The sequence below is a fragment of the Crocodylus porosus genome, unplaced genomic scaffold (genome assembly GCF_001723895.1).
Source record: "Crocodylus porosus isolate Cpor-Errol unplaced genomic scaffold, CroPor_comp1, whole genome shotgun sequence".
NCBI lineage: Eukaryota > Metazoa > Chordata > Crocodylia > Crocodylidae > Crocodylus > Crocodylus porosus.
In genome coordinates, this window is record NW_017728931.1 from 20792866 (window position 1) to 20814242 (window position 21377).

Sequence of the window (21377 nt, forward strand, 5' to 3'; positions counted from 1 at the left end):
TTTCTGATTGGTTAAGATGTTATGTTTTTAAATAACCTCCATGATGCTTTTGGCAATAAATGAAGAAATCATGTAAACCCTTCCTAATTGTACATCCCTGCTTACTTGCAATCTGTGATATATTCCACAGCATTTTCCATCTTTAGGCCTTTCGCTGTACGCTGTTAAACAAAAGCAAATACAGAAGAATTATATTTAACCACCGTGGTGAAGCAAGGAAACCTGACCTTGATGACTTCCATGAAAGGCTGATCGTCATCAGTGAAGTGTGTAAAATATTCACAAATGTCATCCTGACTTAGGAGCCTAAGCTCCATTTTCAAATATGACACTGGGTGCATCTACACATGCATAAATACACTTTTCCTAATGTGCATTAAATGGAGTACCTCCAATGTGAGGTACTAAAATGTGCATGAGGCTGCCCTAATGTGCAGTACCAAAAAATGCACATTTTTAAAATTATGCTTACTACACAGTAGCTTATTTTACTGTGCATTAGTGTAATTGCACAGTTCTTTACATGACATTTTAATGCACAGTAAAATAGGCTTCTGCACATAAAAGTGCACGTGTAGACACGTCAACTTACTTTCAAACAGATTTGGATGCTAAGTCACTCAAGAACATTTGAACTGTTACCCCTAAAATTCCAAATCCTACACAGGTGAAGGGGATGGGTCTGTAAATTCAGAAATCACTCAGAGGCATCACTAAGAGCTGTCTTGCTTCATTCAGATTCTGGGTTCTAAACTGATCAGTAATGAATGGCACTTTTGTCATCCTCTTTGTTGAAGCTTTGGAATGCTTGCAACCTGTTAAGCTACTTGCAGTTTTTGCATCTTTTCCCAGTAGTGTAACTGAAGGAGGGGATGGGGGATGATGATGACGACAACAGTCCCAGCAGAATGCCTTTGTGAGGGAGGTGGAGATGGCTGCTCTACATGTAGTTATATTTTTTTAAATAAGCTTAATCTTGCAAGGGGTCTCTGTGGCCTACAGTAGCAAATATAAAAGACAAAGTTACCTCAATTGTTACTACTTCCACATGAATATTTGGAGGGATAGCCAGATCAGGCTGAAAGTGCTTTGCTATGGCAATCAGAAGATGTAATGTGCTCAGTAAGTCCTTCTTCAAAATTGCTATTCATATAAAGAGAAGATGATCTCATAAGTAATATGCAAGCTCATTACCACCTCACAGCAATACTTTACATCCTTGTTGTGCCCACTGCCTGAGAACATACAAGTGTTCCAGATACTGAGCCTCCACATACTGTCACGAAGCAGGTGTATTAGTCCCATTTTATAGCTTGGGAAGTGAAAGATGGGTGACCTGCCCCGTGTCAAATCTGCACCTCAGCTAGGACCTGAACCCAATTCTCCTGACTCCAATTCCAGCATCTTTCCTTTAGCAGCACCTTCCTAGTTCAGTAAGATCACAGAACACAGAATAATCTTGTGAGAGAATTTCCTTCCATTTTACATCCATACATACAATCAGTACTCCATTTCAGCTGGCTCTCCTCTAGTTGCAAACACTTGGTCACAGCTTCTAGAATCACAGTAAGTTTCTGTCTCTGCTTGCTTTCTGTCAGTGCAATCTTCTCAACGTCTAGGCTGAGAGATCCTAGCTTTTCTGTGTGAGATAGAGGAAAGAAGAGGAAGATTGTGTTTTAACAACAGCCTGAAAACAATGCAAATATCACAACAGATGTACCAAAAGAGCTTACAGCCTGGACATGCAAACATTCTTATGCTGATGTAGTAACCTATGTGTTTTCTACACCAATGGAATTACATCAGAATCCTCAGTGGGCAGGTGTGCAACTAACTTAGGGCAACTACAAGCAGTAAGTAGCTATTAGAAGACTTCACTGTTGGGTAGGTAGCAACAAAGGCATAACAGGGTGGCTCAAAGACCTTCACAGCAGCTGCCTACAGCTATGTTTGTGCCCCACACAAAGGCAGCATGTGGGCTACTGCCCTGGGTACCTCCCTTCAAATATACTGCTAGGTAGCAGGAGAACAGAGAAAAATCCAGTTTGAATAAGCAAACAGCTATTCTGGGATATGCTGCAGATAGATAACTTTAGGGTGACCGTATGTTCCAGTTTGCCCAGGACAGTCCTGGATTTCAAAGGCTGGTCCCGGCTGGTTGGTAAAAATTAAAGACAGGAATCCCAGAATCCCTCATTTAGAGGGTGTTTGAACCATGCTCTCTTGCTTCCCAGTAAATGAATCTAAAAACCAGGCCACAAGCTAGGCATTACTCCAAAACTTTTCCAGACTACCTTTGGAAGCTGGCTTGGGGTAAGAGGGTACTTCTCCTCTGTCTTACTTTCAGCATGTATGAATGCGGACAGTGCTATTTAACCACTGGGGGAATAAAATCCCAAACTGTATGTAAGTGCTGCAAGCTCCAGTTACACAGCTGCATGCATACCATGTAGGACTAGGTATAGACATTACACTTTTACCAGTATAAGTGATCGGAAACCAGTCTATACCCATAACAGAATATAAGTTTGGCATACATAGTCTTGTTTAAAAACATGTCGGAACCCGTTCTAAAATTTGCCTCCCCCTGACCACCAAAGGGCAAATGTGCGTTCTGTTCACTACCAATTGAAACTATGCCACTTACAGAAAACCACATAACTTGGATGGTTTCCACCTTGGGCTTTTTAAAGTACCTACCCTAGGGGCTCAAAGCAGAATAGGATTTTGTCCCATGTGTCATTCATGTACACCACTGCAAATGGATCATGTGTCCAGGCATTTGATTTAAGCAATCAGCAAAACTAAACACACATAGCTATAGAATTGCTTGCTATAATGGTTTTTGCACAGATACAATCTTCACTCATGCACAGCCTCACTTAGGTCACTACACTTTGCCCAGGAGTCTGATTTCAAGAGTATAGCCACAGACTGCCACGTGACTTACAGCAGCTCCACCTTCAGATTTGCCAAGAGTAGCTGGAGTATTCCAGGGAGCATTTTTTTCCTGCCAATTTCTTTGCTAAGCCTGTAGCTCCTTATATGCAGGGAGAAATGTTGGCCATGGATATAGTATCACCTTTCCAAATCACAAAAGAAAACTCATTCTATTGAGACAGACCTTTTTAGGAGATGTTAGCAGTCAGCAGCTGCACAAGCCCCAGTGCAGACAAAAGAGAGTGAAAGACAAGGTAATGACAGCAGTAACATTATAGAGGGAGTGATAGGCCCCTAGGCCCAGAGTAGGCACTTTTTAGAGACCCTACATCCTCAGGTATAAGAAAGAAATGTCGGTTCATTGAAGTGAATAGTTACACTGATTTATACCAGCTGAGGTTACAGCTTGAGCAAGACTTTAAATGTTTTGTTTGTTGTTTTTTCCTTTTAAATAACACCACCATCACCCACAGATAAAAATGTGTAGTTGCAATCTTATTTCCATCTGAGGTTTTTGGTAATATTGTAGCAAAACCCCCAGTTTTTCTTTTCTCTCTCTCTCTTTTTTTTTCTTTTTTTTTTAAATGCATTCCCTCTCCTTCCCCAACCATTTCTGACTTTTTCTCTCCCTCTCTATTCCCTATAGGTAAGTATAAGTGAGCTAAGACATAGGATAAGCTTCAGCATTTTATTTTGGTAGCAAGTTGTATTTGTTTTGTTTTTTTCTCCTTCTTTATATTGTATCATTATTATGTTTATATTGATTTTTACTGTTCTATATTACTGTTTTACTGGTACTATATGATTTAGGCCTACATATGTAAGTTAGCATAAGTCATGTCAAGTTTCCATTTTGTTTGCCAAGTCTTCATCTTTTCCCTGTGCTCTGTTGTGTAACCTATGACTCAGACCGATCCTTCCTATGCAACTTGGCTCCTAGATGAATGGGGATGAATGCGGGTGCTTGAGAGACAATGGCAATATATCTAAAATAGCTCCTTCTGAGTGACTGAACCATCAACACCAATACCTGGACCAACTACCCAGCCATTGGAACCACCCTCAGCATTCAAGAAACAAAAGATGAGGCAATCCACCATTGTGCCAAGGCTGCATATGCCCAGTAAGAACACACGGAACCCTCTTGAACAGGGCTGACCTTGCCTGAACAGGCTTTCCCATAGAAGATCACAGGTAGTCTGCCCCATAAAAGAGGTAGTGAAGACTGACTCCTTGGGACACCCTCTCCATCTGCACCAGCACCATACTACACTACCTCTCCATCCAGAGGCCCTGCCAGCAACCCCCCCCCCCGGACAACACCTACTGGACAAAGACCTCTTTCCAGCCTGGATAAGTAGCTATCACCCTGTACCCCCTCTTCAACCAAGGACTTGGACTCTGTTTCTCCTCTCTACCTGGACTCCAACCCTTTCACTGAGTCTCTTTCTCCTTCTGCCATTGAGAAAGAGAGAGAGAGAGAGAGAGAAATGTGTGTGTGTGTGTACCAATAACTTCATGGGACTGTGTAGCATGTTGTCCATTTAATAAAACTGTTATTTGAACCCTTAAGTTGGGTTTTGCTTTACTACAGTTCTTGCTGTGCTCCAATCCTGCTCCTCCTCCCTCTAACTTCCGTCTCATTTCTCCTTCTCCTGCTCCTGGCTTGCTGCCACCTCCAACACCTGTCCTGAGCTCCTCTCTGCCTGCAAACCCCCTGTTTCTTTGCCACCGTCTTAATCCCACTGCCTTTTCCCTGGATCTCTGCCACTGCTATTGCTTTGTCTCCGATGCCTTTCCCCTGAGCTCCCAGGTTTCTGCCTCAGTTTCTTTCCTGGCTGTCTCCTCCTTGCCACTGGGCTTTTTCCCTTGCACTAGTGACCCTGAGTAACCCTGGGGCCACTTGATCTTATGTAAACCCAAACCTCAGTTCCTCCGCCAGCTTCTCTCTAGACCACCGGTTCTAATCCTGGTTCTGACAACTTTCACTCCCTACACTTTAACACTCTCTCTCTCTCTCACCTTAACCTTTCCCCAAGTATCCCAGGTACCCCAAGTACACACATACATACTGTACCATCCAAGCTAGGAATGCGTGTGTGTGTGTGTGTGTGTGTGTGTACACAAGTGTACACATATATACACAAATTGTGTGTATGATATACGAATTAGTAATCTGTGTATGCATACTGAGTATATGGGTATTGACAACTGATTTTTGTCCAACTTTTGGTGTGTATAATGTGTAGGTGCTTGAATTGGTGATAGGTATACAAGTGCCCGAGTTGGGGGGAAGGACGGGGTGCGTGCACCCCGCCCCCCATTGATTTATGTGTTTCTATGTGTGTAATTGTGTCACATCCTCCTGTCTAATAGCAGACTATTGAGATCCTGAGAGTTGGCCTGACCCCACAGGGCAACAATATTGCAAATCAGAATCAAGCTTCTGGTTTATGATGCCCTTGACTCCTTTCAGAGGTATTGTGACCTCACACTTCAAAGACAACCATTTTATTTTTTGAATTAAGGATGGAACAAAATGACTTTCCAAAATGAAAAATAAAAACAATCAAATATTTTCTCTAAATTGCAATTGTAACAAAATGTTCATAGTGTCGTGCTTTTCTTTGTTTGAATTAGAGAGAGGCATTAGCAGTCAGGATGGTGCCAGCAAACATAACAATTGTTACTACAGGTTGTGCACTTTTATCTGCAAGTTCCTGAATGGAAAAGCCTACAAGACTTTCTTGAGAACTAAGATCAAAGAGGCAGCTTACCCAAAAGATGATGAAGTATCAGGCCATCAAATAGATCTTCCTCCAGTCTTTTTATTATTATGTGTTCCTGTTTCAGGGTTGAATTAATCCAGTCAATCAGTAACTGTAGGGAAAATAAGAAAGTTGGCAGGTACTGATGCAAGAAAATGGACAGCCATGCTTTAGCAGCAACAGGGTGCATCTTCCTCCTAGTTTCTCCTGTCCTGCCTATTTTACCTGGTTCATATCCTGGTCTTCTCTCTTATAGTTCCCACACTATTTCCCTTTTCTATCCCGGGTCACTGTCCAGCTCCGTAATCTATCCCCCACCCATTCCTTCTGTGACATTTTGAGGTAACTTCACAATTTCTTATTTCTGCTTTCATGATTCTTCCTTCTTTTGCCAGAAGAAATGGATCAGGAATTCATGAGCTGACTGAAAAAAAGTAAGTATGTTTCTGTGCATATCACAGTTCCTTTTCAGTCAGTGCCTGATGTGTGGGGGTCTCTTGGGGTGAGAAACCAAATATTTCAAATTCATTTCACTCAGCAAATTTTTTTTATCCAGAGAGCCTGCTGCAAAGGACAACAAACTAGGATTAATTTTCCTGGACACTAAATCTAGGAGCTGAGCCTCAGTACCCAGAAGCATGTCCATGCCTGTCTTTTAGTCTTTGCTGACAATATGTAACACACAACAGCAGAGGGATAACATTGCCTACGGTGTTATCTAGGAATTAAACTCCAGTGCAACCTCTTAACTGTCTGCATAAATATTAGTCTCAAGCATGAATGATGCAGTGGGAAGACCAATCCAATGCTACTGGTAGACTGCTATTACAACATTTTGTTTGAAACACTCTACAGCTATAAGATCTTTAAGTAGGGAGTAATAATAAAGCTCTCTTGGAATCAGTTCCAAGACATTGGTGGGGTAAAGTGGTGCTAAAAGCCTCTAACCACAGCTAGCTGCAAATACCAAACTCCAGAAAATGATTATTTTTATTATAAAAAGGTAGATTGAGTGTGTTTTGTGGATAATATACTCTGCTATATAGTGGGTGCATCTATGTGTGCATATTAAATTCATGTGAATAAAACTCTGGAGCTTACTCCAGCCCAAATAAGTTGCCTACTCTACCTTAAATTATGCTCTGATCCTCCAGGGGATCCATCAACTGAGGCATACCCTTACAGAATCAAAGTCTGTGCTTGTAAGCATTGTATTTCCCTTGTTGGTTGCTGTATAAACTACCTTCATCATTAAACACCATTTGTACTTACACACAGTTGTTATTGAATTAACTAGCCAATTGCCCATCACGTATGACGGGGGGGGAGGCGGGGAGGATCTGGGATGGAGGGCTACTACCTAACGCTGCCGCTGTTCTGCCTCTTGCAGGGAGCGGGCTGGGAGACCCAAGGGCAGCGCTGCTGGCCTTGGCTCCCTTACCCTCTGTCCAGTCCTTGCTGCAGCTTCAGAATCATGGCTGTGCTCCCCCATGCTTGGAGCACTCTGATTGGCTGCTTCTGTCAGCCAGAGTGCAAATAAAGCATGGCAGGCAGGCAGGCAGGCAGGCAGGCTTAGGCTTTTATAGTATCAGAATATTTGTTTACATCAAAGGAGAAAGTAGCAGTTTCAAAACCTTCCCTATTAAGAGTTGTAGCATGCAAGCATCAACTGTACTCGTAGCTTCTCAGCATTTTGGTGCTTTTTCTGATGATGCCAATCTATTTGGCAGATACACATTAAGATAATGCATCTCCTTTTGTGGGTGAAAATGACATCTTAAATGGTGGGTGTTCTCTCTCTGGTGGCTAGGATGCATTTCAGCATTTCATAATATTTAATGCTCAGATGATGGAATGCTATTCTGTCTATGTAGAAAGGCAAAAAATGTACATGGGGCACAGAACTAGGGCCCCACACTGACACATTTGCTAAAAGCAATAGCAATTACAGGCTGAGCTAAAGACCCAAGGCTCTGAACTGGAAAGGAACTCTCTTATCTCTGTGGATCAAGGAACCCTAGGTATGTATGTACGTATGTACGTATGTATGTATGTATGTATGTAACAGACCTCCTCCCCCTTGGTGCTCAACCTGCAGAAATATGAGATGTTACACTGATGAGCTTTGATTCTTTAGCTGGTTCTATGGTCCCTGGTTCTATGGTCCATACTCATACCCGTCCTAATGAAAACCTATTCTGAGAAAATAGGTGGCATATTAGCCTTGTACTGGCTCTTTGCACAGAAATGAAAGCAATCTTGAATGAACTATTATTTTTATTTTATTAGACCCTTTTGCAAACTATTATATATCACTACTCTGAAGTTTAATTGCTCAAAGAACAGCATCAAAAAGAATAATAATAATAAAAAAAGCTCTGAGATGTTTGAAACCTTCAAAAGAAAGTAACAAACAAATGCTGTTCAGTACTGACAAACTCTGAAAAAGTGTACATAACATTAAAAATCAAGAGAACCAGAATTTTCCCAGACTAAACCTGTCGTCTTCAGCTAATACTTAAACTCTAAGATTTGATGATGCATCAAACTTCTGCAGTTCAGACTAAGAAGCCTAGAGCAGTGGCATAAACAGATGAACTGCATTGCTGAGACAAAAGTTATGAGCTCCCTTATTCACCTGCCTTAAAATATTCTTTTAACAGCCATCTCCCCAGCCTACAAACTCAGGTAACTCCACTTTACCTCCAGCTACTTCAGTCTTGCTGGGTGGCAGAACAAAAGAAGCATATCTGAAAATTTAGGCAGAAAGAACAGGCAGGGAAAAGGAAGAGGAATAAATAGATGCGTTATCCTCAAATTGTGTTTTACCTGTAGTTTAATATTCATGGCAAAAGTGACCCAATTTGATGCTTCAAAAGCCACCCTGATAACATCATCCAGTAGGATCAGGAAACTAAATAGTACCCCCAAATGTGTTTCTTTGCTTCTCTAAGGCAGGCAGAGACAATAACCCCATCTCTCTCTCTCTTTTTTTTAAATCTCTTCCTTAAAGGGTCAGAGCTATGACCTTTCTGAACAAGAACAATCCTTACTACTCCTTGATGTGCCAGATGGCAGCACCGATGAGCAATGCAAAACAATCCCTCTTCCTCAGACAGAAGGAAAACAGATAAATCAGTCACATCTGCAGTTTAAGCTTCTGTAAGAGAAAATAGTAGGGCTGTGCAACGCTTCGGTCCCCGATTTGATTCGGCAGAGATTTGGCCCGATTTGGTGGCCGAATCTCTGAATCTGAATTGAATCAAGAGACCCGTTAATCTCTCTGAATCGAATCAGAACCCTCCGAATCAATTCGGAGATAGACACAGCTTTAAATGTTTTTTCTACATACCTCAAGGTAGCAGGTGGCTCATGAATGCTGCGATGCTGGGTTGCACGGAGCATCCCATAGGAGTGTGGGGGACTCCCCAGCACACTCAGCAGCAGGCCCAGAAGCACTTCCAGTCCACTTCTGGGTCTGCCAGGGAGCACACTGGGGGTCCCCCTTCACCCCCCCGGCTTGGCAACTGGTGCTTTCTGGGTCTGGGGACCACCTGGGTTCCCCCTGTGGCCGATCACTAAGCTGGGGAGGGGAATGGGGGGACCCCCCCAGTGTGCTCCCTGGTGGACATGGGAGTGGATTGGAAGTACTTCTGGTCCACTTCCAAGCACATGGGGGGGCTCCCCGCAATCCTGTGGGTCACTTCATCTGCCCCAACATTGCAGCATTCACGAGCCATGCCTGGTACCTTGAGGTATATAGAAAAAAACATTTAAAGCTGTCTCTATGGCCAAATCACTGATTCTCCCAATCAGCATCAAATCTTCAGATGTGGAGTCAGCTGAAATCGGATCAGGGACAGTGATCCAAATCAATGAATTTAATCACTGTCCCCGATTCGGGCCAAATCCAAATGCGATCAAATATAGCTTGCTTCACAAACCCCTAAAAATAGGTTAAACAGTAAAGCTCATAAAAATCTTCAAACACTGAAGAAATCCTTTATTTTGGCAGTTTTGGCAAGGATGAGCTCAATGTCTCTTATAGGGTATATGAATCCTTCCTCTATACCAGTTATCTCCAAACTTTTTTGATTGCGCACCCCTATCAGTAAAAAATTTTGAGTATGCATCCCCAATGTATGTATATAAATATACATATAAACAGAAGTTCTAATATTTTCTTGCCACACCCCAATGGATCGTCTTGCGCACCCCCTGGGGTGCGCGCACACCACTTTGGAGACCACTGCTCTATACCACTTTCAAATATTGTAACAGAAATCTTCATGCAAAGAGTACTTTAAGCAAAATATAATATAGAAACAGGCACATGTATTCATAGATTTGTAAAACGCAAGTCTATAGAATGTAAAAACAGCAAGGATTTATAGGTAAGGAATAAAAGACAGGGTACCACTTGTAGTCCTTCCAGTTTGGGGTCATTGCGTGAGGCTGGTTTTATGACTTTTTTCTTTTCTCCTATAAATAGAACAAAAATGTATTCATTATACTCATCTGCTGTGACTAATGCAGTTTTTCTATACCAAATACCATCAGTTTGATATTACCCCATTTCCCTGATTGCAACATGAAAAAGTGCAGTCATTTGTAATGTTAACAGATTCCCTCTGAGGAAGAAAATGGCATATCAGATCATTACAATTGCCATTATATATCACCTTTTCAGGGAATTCAAAATCAATGAGACCTAAGTGATACTTTCTAAAAATAAAGAGAAAAGCCGCATTTGGCTTGATTGCTGTGCATAAAATATAAGCCTCAGTTAAAAGGATTTGCCAGAACTTGCATTGCTTCCTCATGACCTGCCTCAGGAGAGCTGGAGACCAAATTATATGCAAGAGGTTTACTTTCACTTGATTAAACCTGAGAATACTGCTGAAAAACACATGAAATTCAATTGTACAGAGGACTTCTGTCCGATTCCCTGGGTCCCACCTCTGTTTCTTTAGTCCTGGTTCATAAAACACATACCTTGAACAATGTCATTCTCAAATGGCAATTGATTAAATGCAGTAGGCTGTGCAAAAGCATTGAGAAAGTCTGGCTCCATTGTATTATTTTTCACTCCTAGAAAATTGAATGGAAAAAACATTATAAACCATGGTAGAACCAAAATGCATCCTGAAGAGGAAATCAGTATCCAGTGAAATGAGTTCTTTCAAGTTCCTTTGGAGTGTTTGTGCATGACCCACTTTTAAACACGCTGCAGAATAAATATATTGAAGCAACTTTTAAGAAAAATAAAAGTTAATCAGGTTTTTCTCCTCCTTTCTTTTTATCATCAAAACATAGAAGAAAACCACTACAGTATACAAGAATCTCTTAACTCCAGTCAGTTCTGCTTCATCTGAATTAGATTAGCAAAAGCCTATTTTAACTCAGAAAAAAAAAAATATCCTATGATCTGAGACATGAGCAGGTATAAATCATAAAAACAGTTAGAACTTAGATAGATGTTAGGGGTGGGAAAGGACCTTACAGATCATCAGGTCCCGCCCCCTGCACTTGAGCAGGAAAGACTGCTGGGATCAGATGACTTAACTGATTGAAATAAATAAATCATGAGCATGTTAGGTAGCTTAGACTGCATGCATTTCAAAAGGAAATTTTTTAAAAAGGCAGACTTTAAAGTTATTTCCTTTCCAAACCACTGTTGCTTCCCCCATGACAATTCATCATAATAGCTTGACAACTGCAGATAGGATTTTCAAAATAGATGGGAACAGTGTAAGAGAGCAGCAGCAGCCACAATGAATTCGGAAGAGGTGCAGAGAGGATAGGGACAGTCTCCTGCACACTCTGGAACTGATCCCAGGACTACTCGAGTCTCTAAATTTCTCTGCTGCCAGCAAGTATTTGTGAACTCCTTCCACCAATTTGTCCCACTTCTGTTCTTCTCAGCTAGGGACAGACATTACACATAAACCAGTTTAATTGATCAGAAACTGGTTTAAACCTAAAACAGAACAGATGTTCAGTGCACATAAACCAGTTTAAAAATGGCTGAAACTGGTTTGAGATAAACCTGGTTGAATGTAGTATCATACTTAACTGATTTGGTTCAAACCAGTTTATGCAATGTATGTCCCAGACCCCATGCTCTCTGGGCTGGGTGGGGCTCTCTGCTCCACAGCAGGGCTGCCCCTCCCCTCTGATCTCTGGCTGGAGCTCCAGCAGAGACTTGCAGGCACAGCATGGTCTGCCTGGCTTCCCCCTGCCCTCCCCTCGCTGTTCTCTGTTCAAGCAGGAAACCCCCCCTTCCCCCATCTCCCACACCAGGGATCCCCGCCTAATGGACCATAGGCATGTGGTATGCTAGCTAACACAGATGTGCGTGTCTCCAATTTCACTGGGACAGGCAGACAGAACAGTGACCACTTAGGGCTGGTTGGAGCTAAGCAACAGATCAGTTGGTAAGCTGTTTAAGAGGAGTTTGAAGTAATGGAGAGAGACTACTGTTTTGCTGATCAGGTGATAAACACTGTTATCACCCCCCTGCTGGCTTGCTCACCTGTCAGTTCACTGCAGACAGTACAAAGAAGCAGGGAGAGATTGAAAAGCTCCATATCATCAACAGAGGCATGCACTACACCCTTCCCCCTTGACTCAGAGTGCTAGCAGGGGCCTGGGGTCTGGCAACACTCCTGCTCCTTGAGCAGTGAGTGGGGAAAAGCCTGGGATGGTGCAGGCAGACCTCCTTAATCAGGACATCCTGCTGGGGTCTGGTCACAACCTCTCCCCGCCCCACACATACACACTCAGCTCAGCTCAGCTCAGCACTGTGCAAGGGAAGGAAGGGCTGCTCTAGCACCCCTCAGCTTCTAACCTGAGCCACTGCAGGTATGTGCCTGAATTTCCTCAGTTCAAAGAGAATGTCTGTCCAGTTAGAAACCAGTTCAGCCTAGCCAGGTTAAACTAACTTGCAAAGATTGAATCTATTCAGGCCTAGGCTTTTTCAGTGTCTGTCCCTAGCCCTAGTGACTGCACTATCAGTGCGGTTAAATTTGTATCATAATGCTATCACACAAAAGGGAAAAGGTCAAAACAGCCTTAAATTGGCAGATTTCCTAACTCTCAAGTGCTTGACATTAAAAAAAATTGCAACTTTTCTTGGAGGAAGGAGGAAAAGCAAAAGGAGTATGACAGTCAGGGAAAGCTGTTAGTTTAGCCTGTCAAGATTAAAGAGTTAAAAGATGCTTAACAGTATTTTAAAATTTTTGAGGGATAATTAAAAAGCAGCTCATCTTTCTTTATGCTGTTTTATAATGCATAAAGAAGGTATTACCTTATTAAAATAAAGATAGGATACATTTACATGTATTTTGGCAGGAAATCAGAGTTGCATGTGATAACTGAATTTATAAAAGAGATTAGATAACTGTGTAATTAGCTAAAATATGGGCAATATAATCTTGTGCTTCAGCATACAAGCTAGTCATCTGCAGGGGTCAGAAAGGAATTACAATTATCTTTGCTGCCAGCCATACATAATCATTATTGTTTATTTTTTGTATTGCAGTACCATAGCTGCATCATGCAAGGCTCAATACAAACACATACTCTGAGATGATATCTGCTTCAGCAACTGTACAGTGCAAACAGAAAAGGGTTAGGAATGGAAACAGCACTGAAGGACTAAACAAGGTACAACGTAGAGGTAAGGGCTTCCTCTGAGTTGTCATCTCTTGACCCCCAGTGAGGTGCAGCAGAATACCAGATGTGATGGAAAAATAGTCTAACGCAGGTACTACAAATGATTCTCTGCTACAGAAGGGAAACACATTTCCTTCTTATTAAAAAGTATCTTTTAAGTTTCAGACCAAGAAGGGGAACAGTATATTTAAAAGGAAGCAGAGCTCCCCTTTTTAAATGCTCACCTGTGAGCACAGGGGTATAGAATAATTCATAGGCAACAGCACTGCAGCAAATACTACTACACACAGTACATGGAAGACCTCTGATGTCACATTCCTGCTTTGATGCCCTAAGTATCTTTGTATCACAGAGCTGTTCCCAGCATCTCTCCCTTGAGTTCTAGTAAACATACAGTGCATTAAGAACGCGTGTACAGCCTATGATAGTTTATTTTTAAAATATGCTTAGAGAGAAAGAGAACACTATAGGGAAATTCTGATTAGATATTTTCCACACATGGACCTTGCAAAAGAAAAACCACAAACTTCACAACAAAATGCCACAACAATTAAAAAAAACCAAACTACTGCTTGCTGAAGAAATGGGGCAGGAAAAATAAAATAAATTAGAAGATGGAGCCATTCATTTTTTCCTCTAATATAGACAATTATGTACTTGACTGAGGAAATGAACTGAAAGAAAAAAATGCACGTAATATAAAAGGACACTTTCAAATGCCTCTGTGTCAGGTACCTAACTCCAGCTGATATTAAGGTAGGTGGTATGGTAGGCCAGTAGGGGATGCTTCTGCACTAAGCCACCCACCTCACTGCACCCGATCACCTTCCAGGCTCCGAGTGCCTCCCTGGGGGCACCTCATCTTTAGCCAGACTCCTTCCTGGAGCACACCCGCAAGCCTGGGGGGTGACACTGCCACCACCCAGGGTCTGGATTGTTTCTAGGCCCTATGCCCCCTAGGGTACACAGGCCTGGTAGTCCTAGAGGGACTCAACCCACTGCAAGAACCTGGGGTGCTTCCCTTAGTCTGAAGCACAAATGGTGGTCTTCTTTAGTAAGCCAGACCAAGAGGACCCTAAGGCATAATCTAGACCTTTTCCCAATAAGTCTCCCACACTAGGTACATAGGAGAAAGTTATTGATTACAAGTAGTAGGTTTGGAATACGGTACAGGGTAGAGCAATATCAAAGAATAACCCTCAGAGCAAACAGTGGCATGGTAGCTTTTGATCATGCATCTGAGTAACTACAAGCTATATATCTAGTTAGATCTCAAGTAGCTCACTCACAGGTATCATCCAGAGACTGACAGAGCTTTCCTCTGGAGGCAGGCAGTTTGTAGTGTGTCCATTCATTTCAAGAGACAGAGACAGCTGCTCTCAGAGTCTTCATCATGGCTGCCACCTCTTCTCCAGGGCAGTCTTTAACTTATGAACTTATAAACTCATTTACCTGATCCAATGAAGGCCAGAAGTTGTTGGCTGCCAGCCAACCAATTTGAAATGCATCACTGGTTGCCAGGTAGACTGGCAGGATCTCTACCCCCTCCATTCATGATGTCATTACTTAGAACAATAGGGAGTTTAAGCCCCCACCCATGTGTGTGAAGCCAGGCACACAGGTCACTTCACTTACTTCAGTATGCTGCTTAGCCACTAGAAGGATAGAAAGGTGAAAAATCAAGTTTGAAAGAGAGAGAAAGGGGAAAAAAGCTGGCACGAGGGGAAAAGGAAGGAGGTTGCGATTGAAATCCTTAACAGGAGGTAGGGCTGTGTGAAGCTTCGGTAGCCAATTCGATTTGGAGGAGATTCAGCGGCCAAATCTCTGAATCAAATTGGGAGACCTATTAAAAGGTCCAAATCAAATTGGAAGCCTCTGAATTGATTCAGAGAGAGATTTGGTACTGATTTGGAGATTCAGCTGTAGACCAAACAGGCAGCAGTCCTCAACCATGCTAGACACAGCTGCCTCCAGCTGGTAAGCCTGTTGTGGTAGGCAGAGGGGGGAGGGAAGAGACGTTGTGGGGGGCAAATCAATGCCTCCACAGTGAGGGAGGGATTGGGGCTGGGACAAGTTGCCCAGCCAGGGTGGGAGGGTGTGGGACTCAGGGAGGGGGGCTCCCACTACTGCATGCCGCTGGTCCAGGAGGGCATGGGAGCAGGTTTGTGCCTCTGGATCTGCATGGGGCAGGCTGGGCCGGGCTGCACTTCGGGAGACTAGCCCCAGAATCTCACTGCTGAGCTGTGTTCCGTGGGGCAGGCGGAGACAGGGCTGTGCTCTGAACGGCTAGCCCCAGCTGCAGCCCAGAGTGCAGCCCTGGCTCCACCCGCCCCGCAGATCAGTGGAGTGGGGGCTATGGAGGGGCTGCAGTCACTCTAAAATTTCCCACAGCCCCTGCTGCCAGCCTCACCCCAATCCAGGTGCACATGCCCACTCCCATTCCCTGCCACTACTCGCACAGCTGGGATGAAGCTGCAGCTTGTCTGGGAGGCATGGAGTTCCTGGAACAGCTTCCACCACTGCATGCAGCTTGTCCAAGGCAGTGCACTAGCACAGTCTCATGCCTCACTTCCCCAGCTGGGCAAGTGGCAGGAGGACATAACCCCTGCTCCCTGTGCCTTCTGCCCAGAGCAAACTGTGCTTGATTCACACCCCCTCCTCCCCCCACTGGGCAAGCACAGCAGGGCACAGCCCCTGCTCCTAGAGCTGCCGCACCTGTATTCCCCACCTCCCCACCCCAGTTGCACAAGTGGTGACAGGGCAGAGCCCCCACTCCCAATGATGCCGTACCCATATTGCATACCCCTCTGGCCTGGCTGGACAAGCAGTGGCAGCGCAGAGTCCCCACTCCCAGCGCTGCCATACCTGCATCCTGCACTCCCGCACCCCAGCTGGACAAGCACCGGGAGAACAGAGCCCCCACTCCCAGACCTGCTGCTCCCGCATCCCTTGCCCCCCCCGCTGGACAAGCAGCAGCAGGGTATATCCCCCACTCCCAGCTCTGCTGTGCTTGCATCTCATGCCCCCCCACCTAGCCGGACAAGCAGTGGCAGGGCAGACCCTCCACTCCCAGCACCTTCCACCGCCCATCCAAAGCACAGCCCAGCCCAGCCCACCCTGCACAGATCTGGGGGCACATGCCTGCTCTCATGCCCTCCCAGACCAGTGGCACATGGTGGAGTGCACTGATGGGAGCCCCCCTCCCCGAATCCTGCACCTCCCCACCCTAGCTGGGCAGCTTGTCCAAGCCCCAGCCCCAATACCTCCCTCACTGTGGTGGTGTTGATCTGCTCCTGCCACAGCCCTTCTCTCCCCTCTCCACCCACCATAACAGACTTACCAGCTGGAGGCAGCCATGTCCAGCATGGTCAAGGAATGCTGCCTGTTTACTCTATGGCTGAATCTCTGAATTAGCGTTGAATCTTTGGATCCCAAAATCAGCCATATCGAATTGGAACAGTGATTCAAATCATTGAATCAAATTACTGTCCCTCTGAATTGGCCAAATCTGAATTGAATACTTGTCGTTTCACACAGGCCTAGTAGCCACTTGTGGCTTTGAAAATCTCCCTCATCACTTCTAAAACACACACACTTATTAGAACTCAAAAGTTAGATTCTTTCAATTTTGCTTACTTTTTATATCCCACATTTCCTTTTAATACTTACATTAAAGTAACTTATCCTATTCAACACCACTGCTTACATTTAATACAACAATGGTAACTAAAATATAAAAACATAAATTCCAGTGGGCCAGACCACAGGTCCATCTAGCCCAGTATTCTGGATCTCATAGCGGCACCAAGCAGATACTAAAAAGGAACGACTATTTATGTAGGGCCTATCCAAACTGATCTGTCTCCTTCACCTCTTCCCTTACAGCTTCCACCATTCACAGGCCTAGGAAGTGTTAATTTGGGGGTGTCATTCTTTGCAGGTTGTGTCTGGTTGAAACACCCCAAAAAAAAAATCAGAGCCACCTTTGAATATTTGAGCCTTTGGCATCTCATTTTCTCCATCTGCAAAGTAAACAGAGTACACTACTGCACAGGGAATCTGAAATCATTCATTTGTTAGAAGACTAGACTGAAGTTTCTCCTGTGTAGCAATGGGCAGCATGTAGCTGTGCTAGCCCATGCTCCGACTACAGACTGAATTGTGGCTCAGTAGCAGCTACAGTCACTGGTATGGGTTGCAAATCTCCCCACACCTTCGGGTATGTGAAATAGCCTGAGGAAATCATCTTCCCTCCTTGCCCCTTTCTTACACACACACACACCCCATCAAAGCCCTTCCCTGCAGTAGTAGCTCTGTAGAGATTTCTATCCCTGATGTGCCCTGATCTCCAATACAAACCATCTACAAAAGGCATGGTTACACATGCCATTAACTGGCAGCAATAAACTGTGGAGCTTATTGATTATAAGGAATTGCTTATAAGGTTTATAAAGCAATTGCTTATAGCAGGGGTCAGCAACCCCTGGGACGCGTGCCAAACATGGCACGCGAGGCCATTTTGCTTGGCACACTGTGGCCAGCCCTGGCTCTGGGTAGCTGTTGCCAGTGACGGAGTCTGGGCTGCTTCCAGCAGGGCTTGCAGCATCTCCCAGCTGACAGCGGCTCCCCAGAGCTGGGGCCAGCTGCAGCCGGGAGGCTCCAAACAGCTGTGCTGGGCTCTGGCATCAGCTCCGCACCCGCGCATGCAGGCACGCCTCAAAGTGGGCGGTGCTGGAGGTTCCTGCACTAAACCACCCTCATGCCCCAGCCAGCCAACTCAGAATCTACACATGATAATGTGTCCAAAAAAACTCCACAGCAGGGTAATTTATTAGCTTTGTGTCCTCTAATAGGGGCACATATGTAGACACTGATATGTTTACTGAGAAGTTAATTAGGCAATGGAGCAGTAAACATCTCATGTAGACATGCCCAAAGAGGAATAAGGAGGTGCCCTACAGGCCTTTAAACTCCTGCATAGACCTTTGTCCTAATTGTCCTTGAAGTATGAAATACATAAAGGGAAAGTGGGCATTAAATTACAGTATGTCATTAAATGTACAGCTATGAACACTATTAAAAATAAATGCATTCTTGGTAACCCTTACTTTTAAGGTAAAAGTGAGCTGCTAGGTGATCTCTGTGAAGTGACCAGGCCCTGCAGATCTGGCCTGCTGGAAGATAATAAGATTAAATTATGTGCCAATCATTTCCCATCCTCCAAGTTTCTACACCTCATCTTTAATCCATGCCTATCCCTTTTACTCATGTTCTGTCCTTCAGTCTTTCCCCTTGAAATTTCTTTCCATTTGGCTATTTCCTTCCTCATGCCTCCCCCTGGCTTCCAAAAACTGGTAATGGGAGTAGAAATTATCATAGGGCTGCCATCACATTTGTGGCCATCACACTGTTTACTCAGCTTCTGTGTTCTACTTGTACCCCAACATCATGGATATTTTGTCCATTTAGACCAGGGGTGGGCAAAATCTGGTCCATGGGCTAGATTGGCCCATGAAGGACTCAATTTCTCAGCAGCCCCAGCCTGCATCACAGCAGCTGGTTTCCACAGAGACCCCAGAAGCAGTGGGGCTGTGGCAGAGTGGGGCCATGGAGACTGGTCCCAGGAGTGCTGGAAGGGCATGTAGCTGGGTGGGGAGCTGTATCCTGCCCAGCTCTACTCCACCCTGGGAAGAGACATGCAGACAGTGGATCAGTTCTGCCCCAGCTCCAGACCACACTGTCACCACTTCAAGATCCCAGCCCTGACCCTGGAGCAACTCCCTGCCCTGCCAGTGCTGCTGGGGCTGGTCTCCATAGAAAACCTGGCCCCATGCTGTCACAGCACCACCACTACTGGGGTCTCCATGGAAATTGGCTGCAGCAATGCAAGCAGAGGCTGCTAGGAAATGGAGTCTGGCCACCAGCCAGACCCGCCATTTTGTCCCCTGATTTAGACTCAAGCTCTTCAGGCAAAACTATTTTCTACTCAACTTATGAAACAGACTCCAATTTTTGTTGGGTCCTTATTCACCCTTACAATAAATATCTATGCTATTATTCCTGGTCTCAGTTCCCAAGCTAGCCAAGGTTCAGAATGCTGTGGGCTATAGCTATAAAAGGAACTTTGTCCTGCTCAGCATCTTGAGAACTCAGGGGTCCTGGTATTTCATAGGAACATTATTTAGTAATAACTTATATTTTGAATTGGGCCCTACTGCATTAAAAAATTGATACATTACATTTCACCTCCAAGGAACAACTCACAACACTCGTGTACATCACAGACAGCTGCCTTCTAAATAGTTATGCATTGCACTAAGAAAATAATGCAGTAGGAAAGTGTTTCAACTTTTCCTATTTCTGTCCTATTTCTATTTCCTATAAGGAATGGGAAAAGGGTTAAAATTTAGGTCTCATACAAGCAGGACTGTGCATTTACTCCTATAAATTTCTGCAACACATCCTTTTATTTTTTTCTTCATTGCTTTTTATTAATATACTGTTTGATTTAGCCACACATTCATGTAAGTAATATTTATTAGTACATGGAAACAGGTTTCACACTGAGACAATTATGTGACTATTGTTCATAACTGGATTTGCTGTTGGAGTGTTTAAATAATTTTGGGCCTATTATCGACTCTTCTAGCAAAATTATATAGTTTTGTCTACTGGTCTCTGTTACTGAGACAGCATCAGAAATTTAGATCCTGATCAAAACAGCAGCCTTTTTACTTATCTCTTTCTGATGGGATAGCCATTGAATCAGGCTTTGCTGGGTCAAGAGTTGGTGAAACGTTGTGTGCTGTAATGCAAGACTGCCTTTATTGATGGAAAGAGCCAAGACATTGTTCTGCTAGCAAAACAAATATTTCTGTGAGAAAGTCAAATTACTTCAACCTTCCTCTACAATGTCTTTACTATCTTATTCCCCCAAATCATTTATATATAACATTATGCTAGTAACGGTACCACCTTATATATAAATCTAGTAGAGAATATATACAAAACACTTACTTTTGCAGGCAATATCACTGTGAAGTTTAAACTTCGTAATTTCCGGTTTGAAAAAAACAAAAGTGCTGCTGGTAAGCTCAAAAGATTAATAAAGAAATAGTCATCAAAATATTTTGAAAGAGAAAGCTGAGACATAGGGAATACACCTAATTTTATAGTGCTGGTGCTGGAACGCACCAGTTAGAAAACAAAACGAGAATGAAAAAAGACTAGGTATTTTGCACTCAGTTTAAAACAACCTTTTACTTCCTCATTGTGTACTATGGTTTTCAGTGATGACGTTGTCCTGTCGTTTTAGCAGGCACAAGGAGTTTGTGCATGAACACTGTTTTATGTAAAATCACTTGCAAAAAAGTCTCCTTTAACAGTTCTTTTAGTGTTCCCCTATGGTCTTTTCAAGGCACAATTTATGAGAAAGGAGCATGCAGCCTATTAGGAAAGCTTTCCACAGATTTGCAATTGAAATTGTTGCCTTCCATTGAAAGCAGGTTGAATATTATACATAAAGGAGGTTACACATAGGACTACTTACATTTGGAAAATGAAAGCACAGTCCCAGGACCGAGAACCCTAGAGATGGTATGTCTCAGCACTTGTAGACCCTGAAATAAAATTTAACAGCACCAAAGGCTTATCCAAAAATCTAGGTTTTACACTGCCCCTGTATCTCATTCTCATACTATGTCAACCCACTTCAAAAATATCCAGTAAATATGAAGAAATTGTTGACATTCTCTTGTGATGGTAGACTGCAATGGGGGCAAACCTTTTCAGCTGGCATGCCACAGATTAATCCTGCACTCTCCCCAAGTGCCACGCCAATCCTCTTCCTCTGCCCAGTCTGCTGATCTAATTTCTGCTCCCTATTCTGTATTCCTGCCAAAGTTCCTGCTCCATCTTCTGCTTCCTTTCCTATTGGCAGCTGTGCTTTCTGTCCCCTCCTAGATCTGCTGCATGCCATGCAAAGGCTGCGTG

At 43.7% G+C, this 21377-nt stretch overlaps 1 protein-coding gene across 5 annotated transcripts in view; it reads right to left on the bottom strand.

The window, feature by feature from the left end:
- PARVG (parvin gamma) overlaps nucleotides 1-21021 on the bottom strand; it is a 40854-nt gene extending 19833 nt beyond the window's left edge. The window contains exons 1-8 of one of the 5 annotated variants that reach the window (XM_019544319.1): nucleotides 20403-20660; nucleotides 18494-18559; nucleotides 10704-10799; nucleotides 10126-10190; nucleotides 5718-5820; nucleotides 1499-1639; nucleotides 1028-1143; nucleotides 106-161 (exon numbers count right to left, since the gene is read on the bottom strand). In XM_019544319.1, the coding sequence (XP_019399864.1) occupies nucleotides 106-161; nucleotides 1028-1143; nucleotides 1499-1639; nucleotides 5718-5820; nucleotides 10126-10190; nucleotides 10704-10782 (560 nt within the window). In that variant the 5' untranslated portion in view covers nucleotides 10783-10799; nucleotides 18494-18559; nucleotides 20403-20660. Of the gene's footprint in view, nucleotides 1-105; nucleotides 162-1027; nucleotides 1144-1498; nucleotides 1640-5717; nucleotides 5821-5933; nucleotides 7097-10125; nucleotides 10191-10703; nucleotides 10800-14674; nucleotides 14780-18493; nucleotides 18560-20402; nucleotides 20661-20934 lie in introns of those variants that run through there. The other 4 variants (XM_019544322.1, XM_019544321.1, XM_019544318.1 and 1 more) reach the window with 4 other exon arrangements.
- Between the last annotated feature and the right edge of the window lie 356 nt (nucleotides 21022-21377).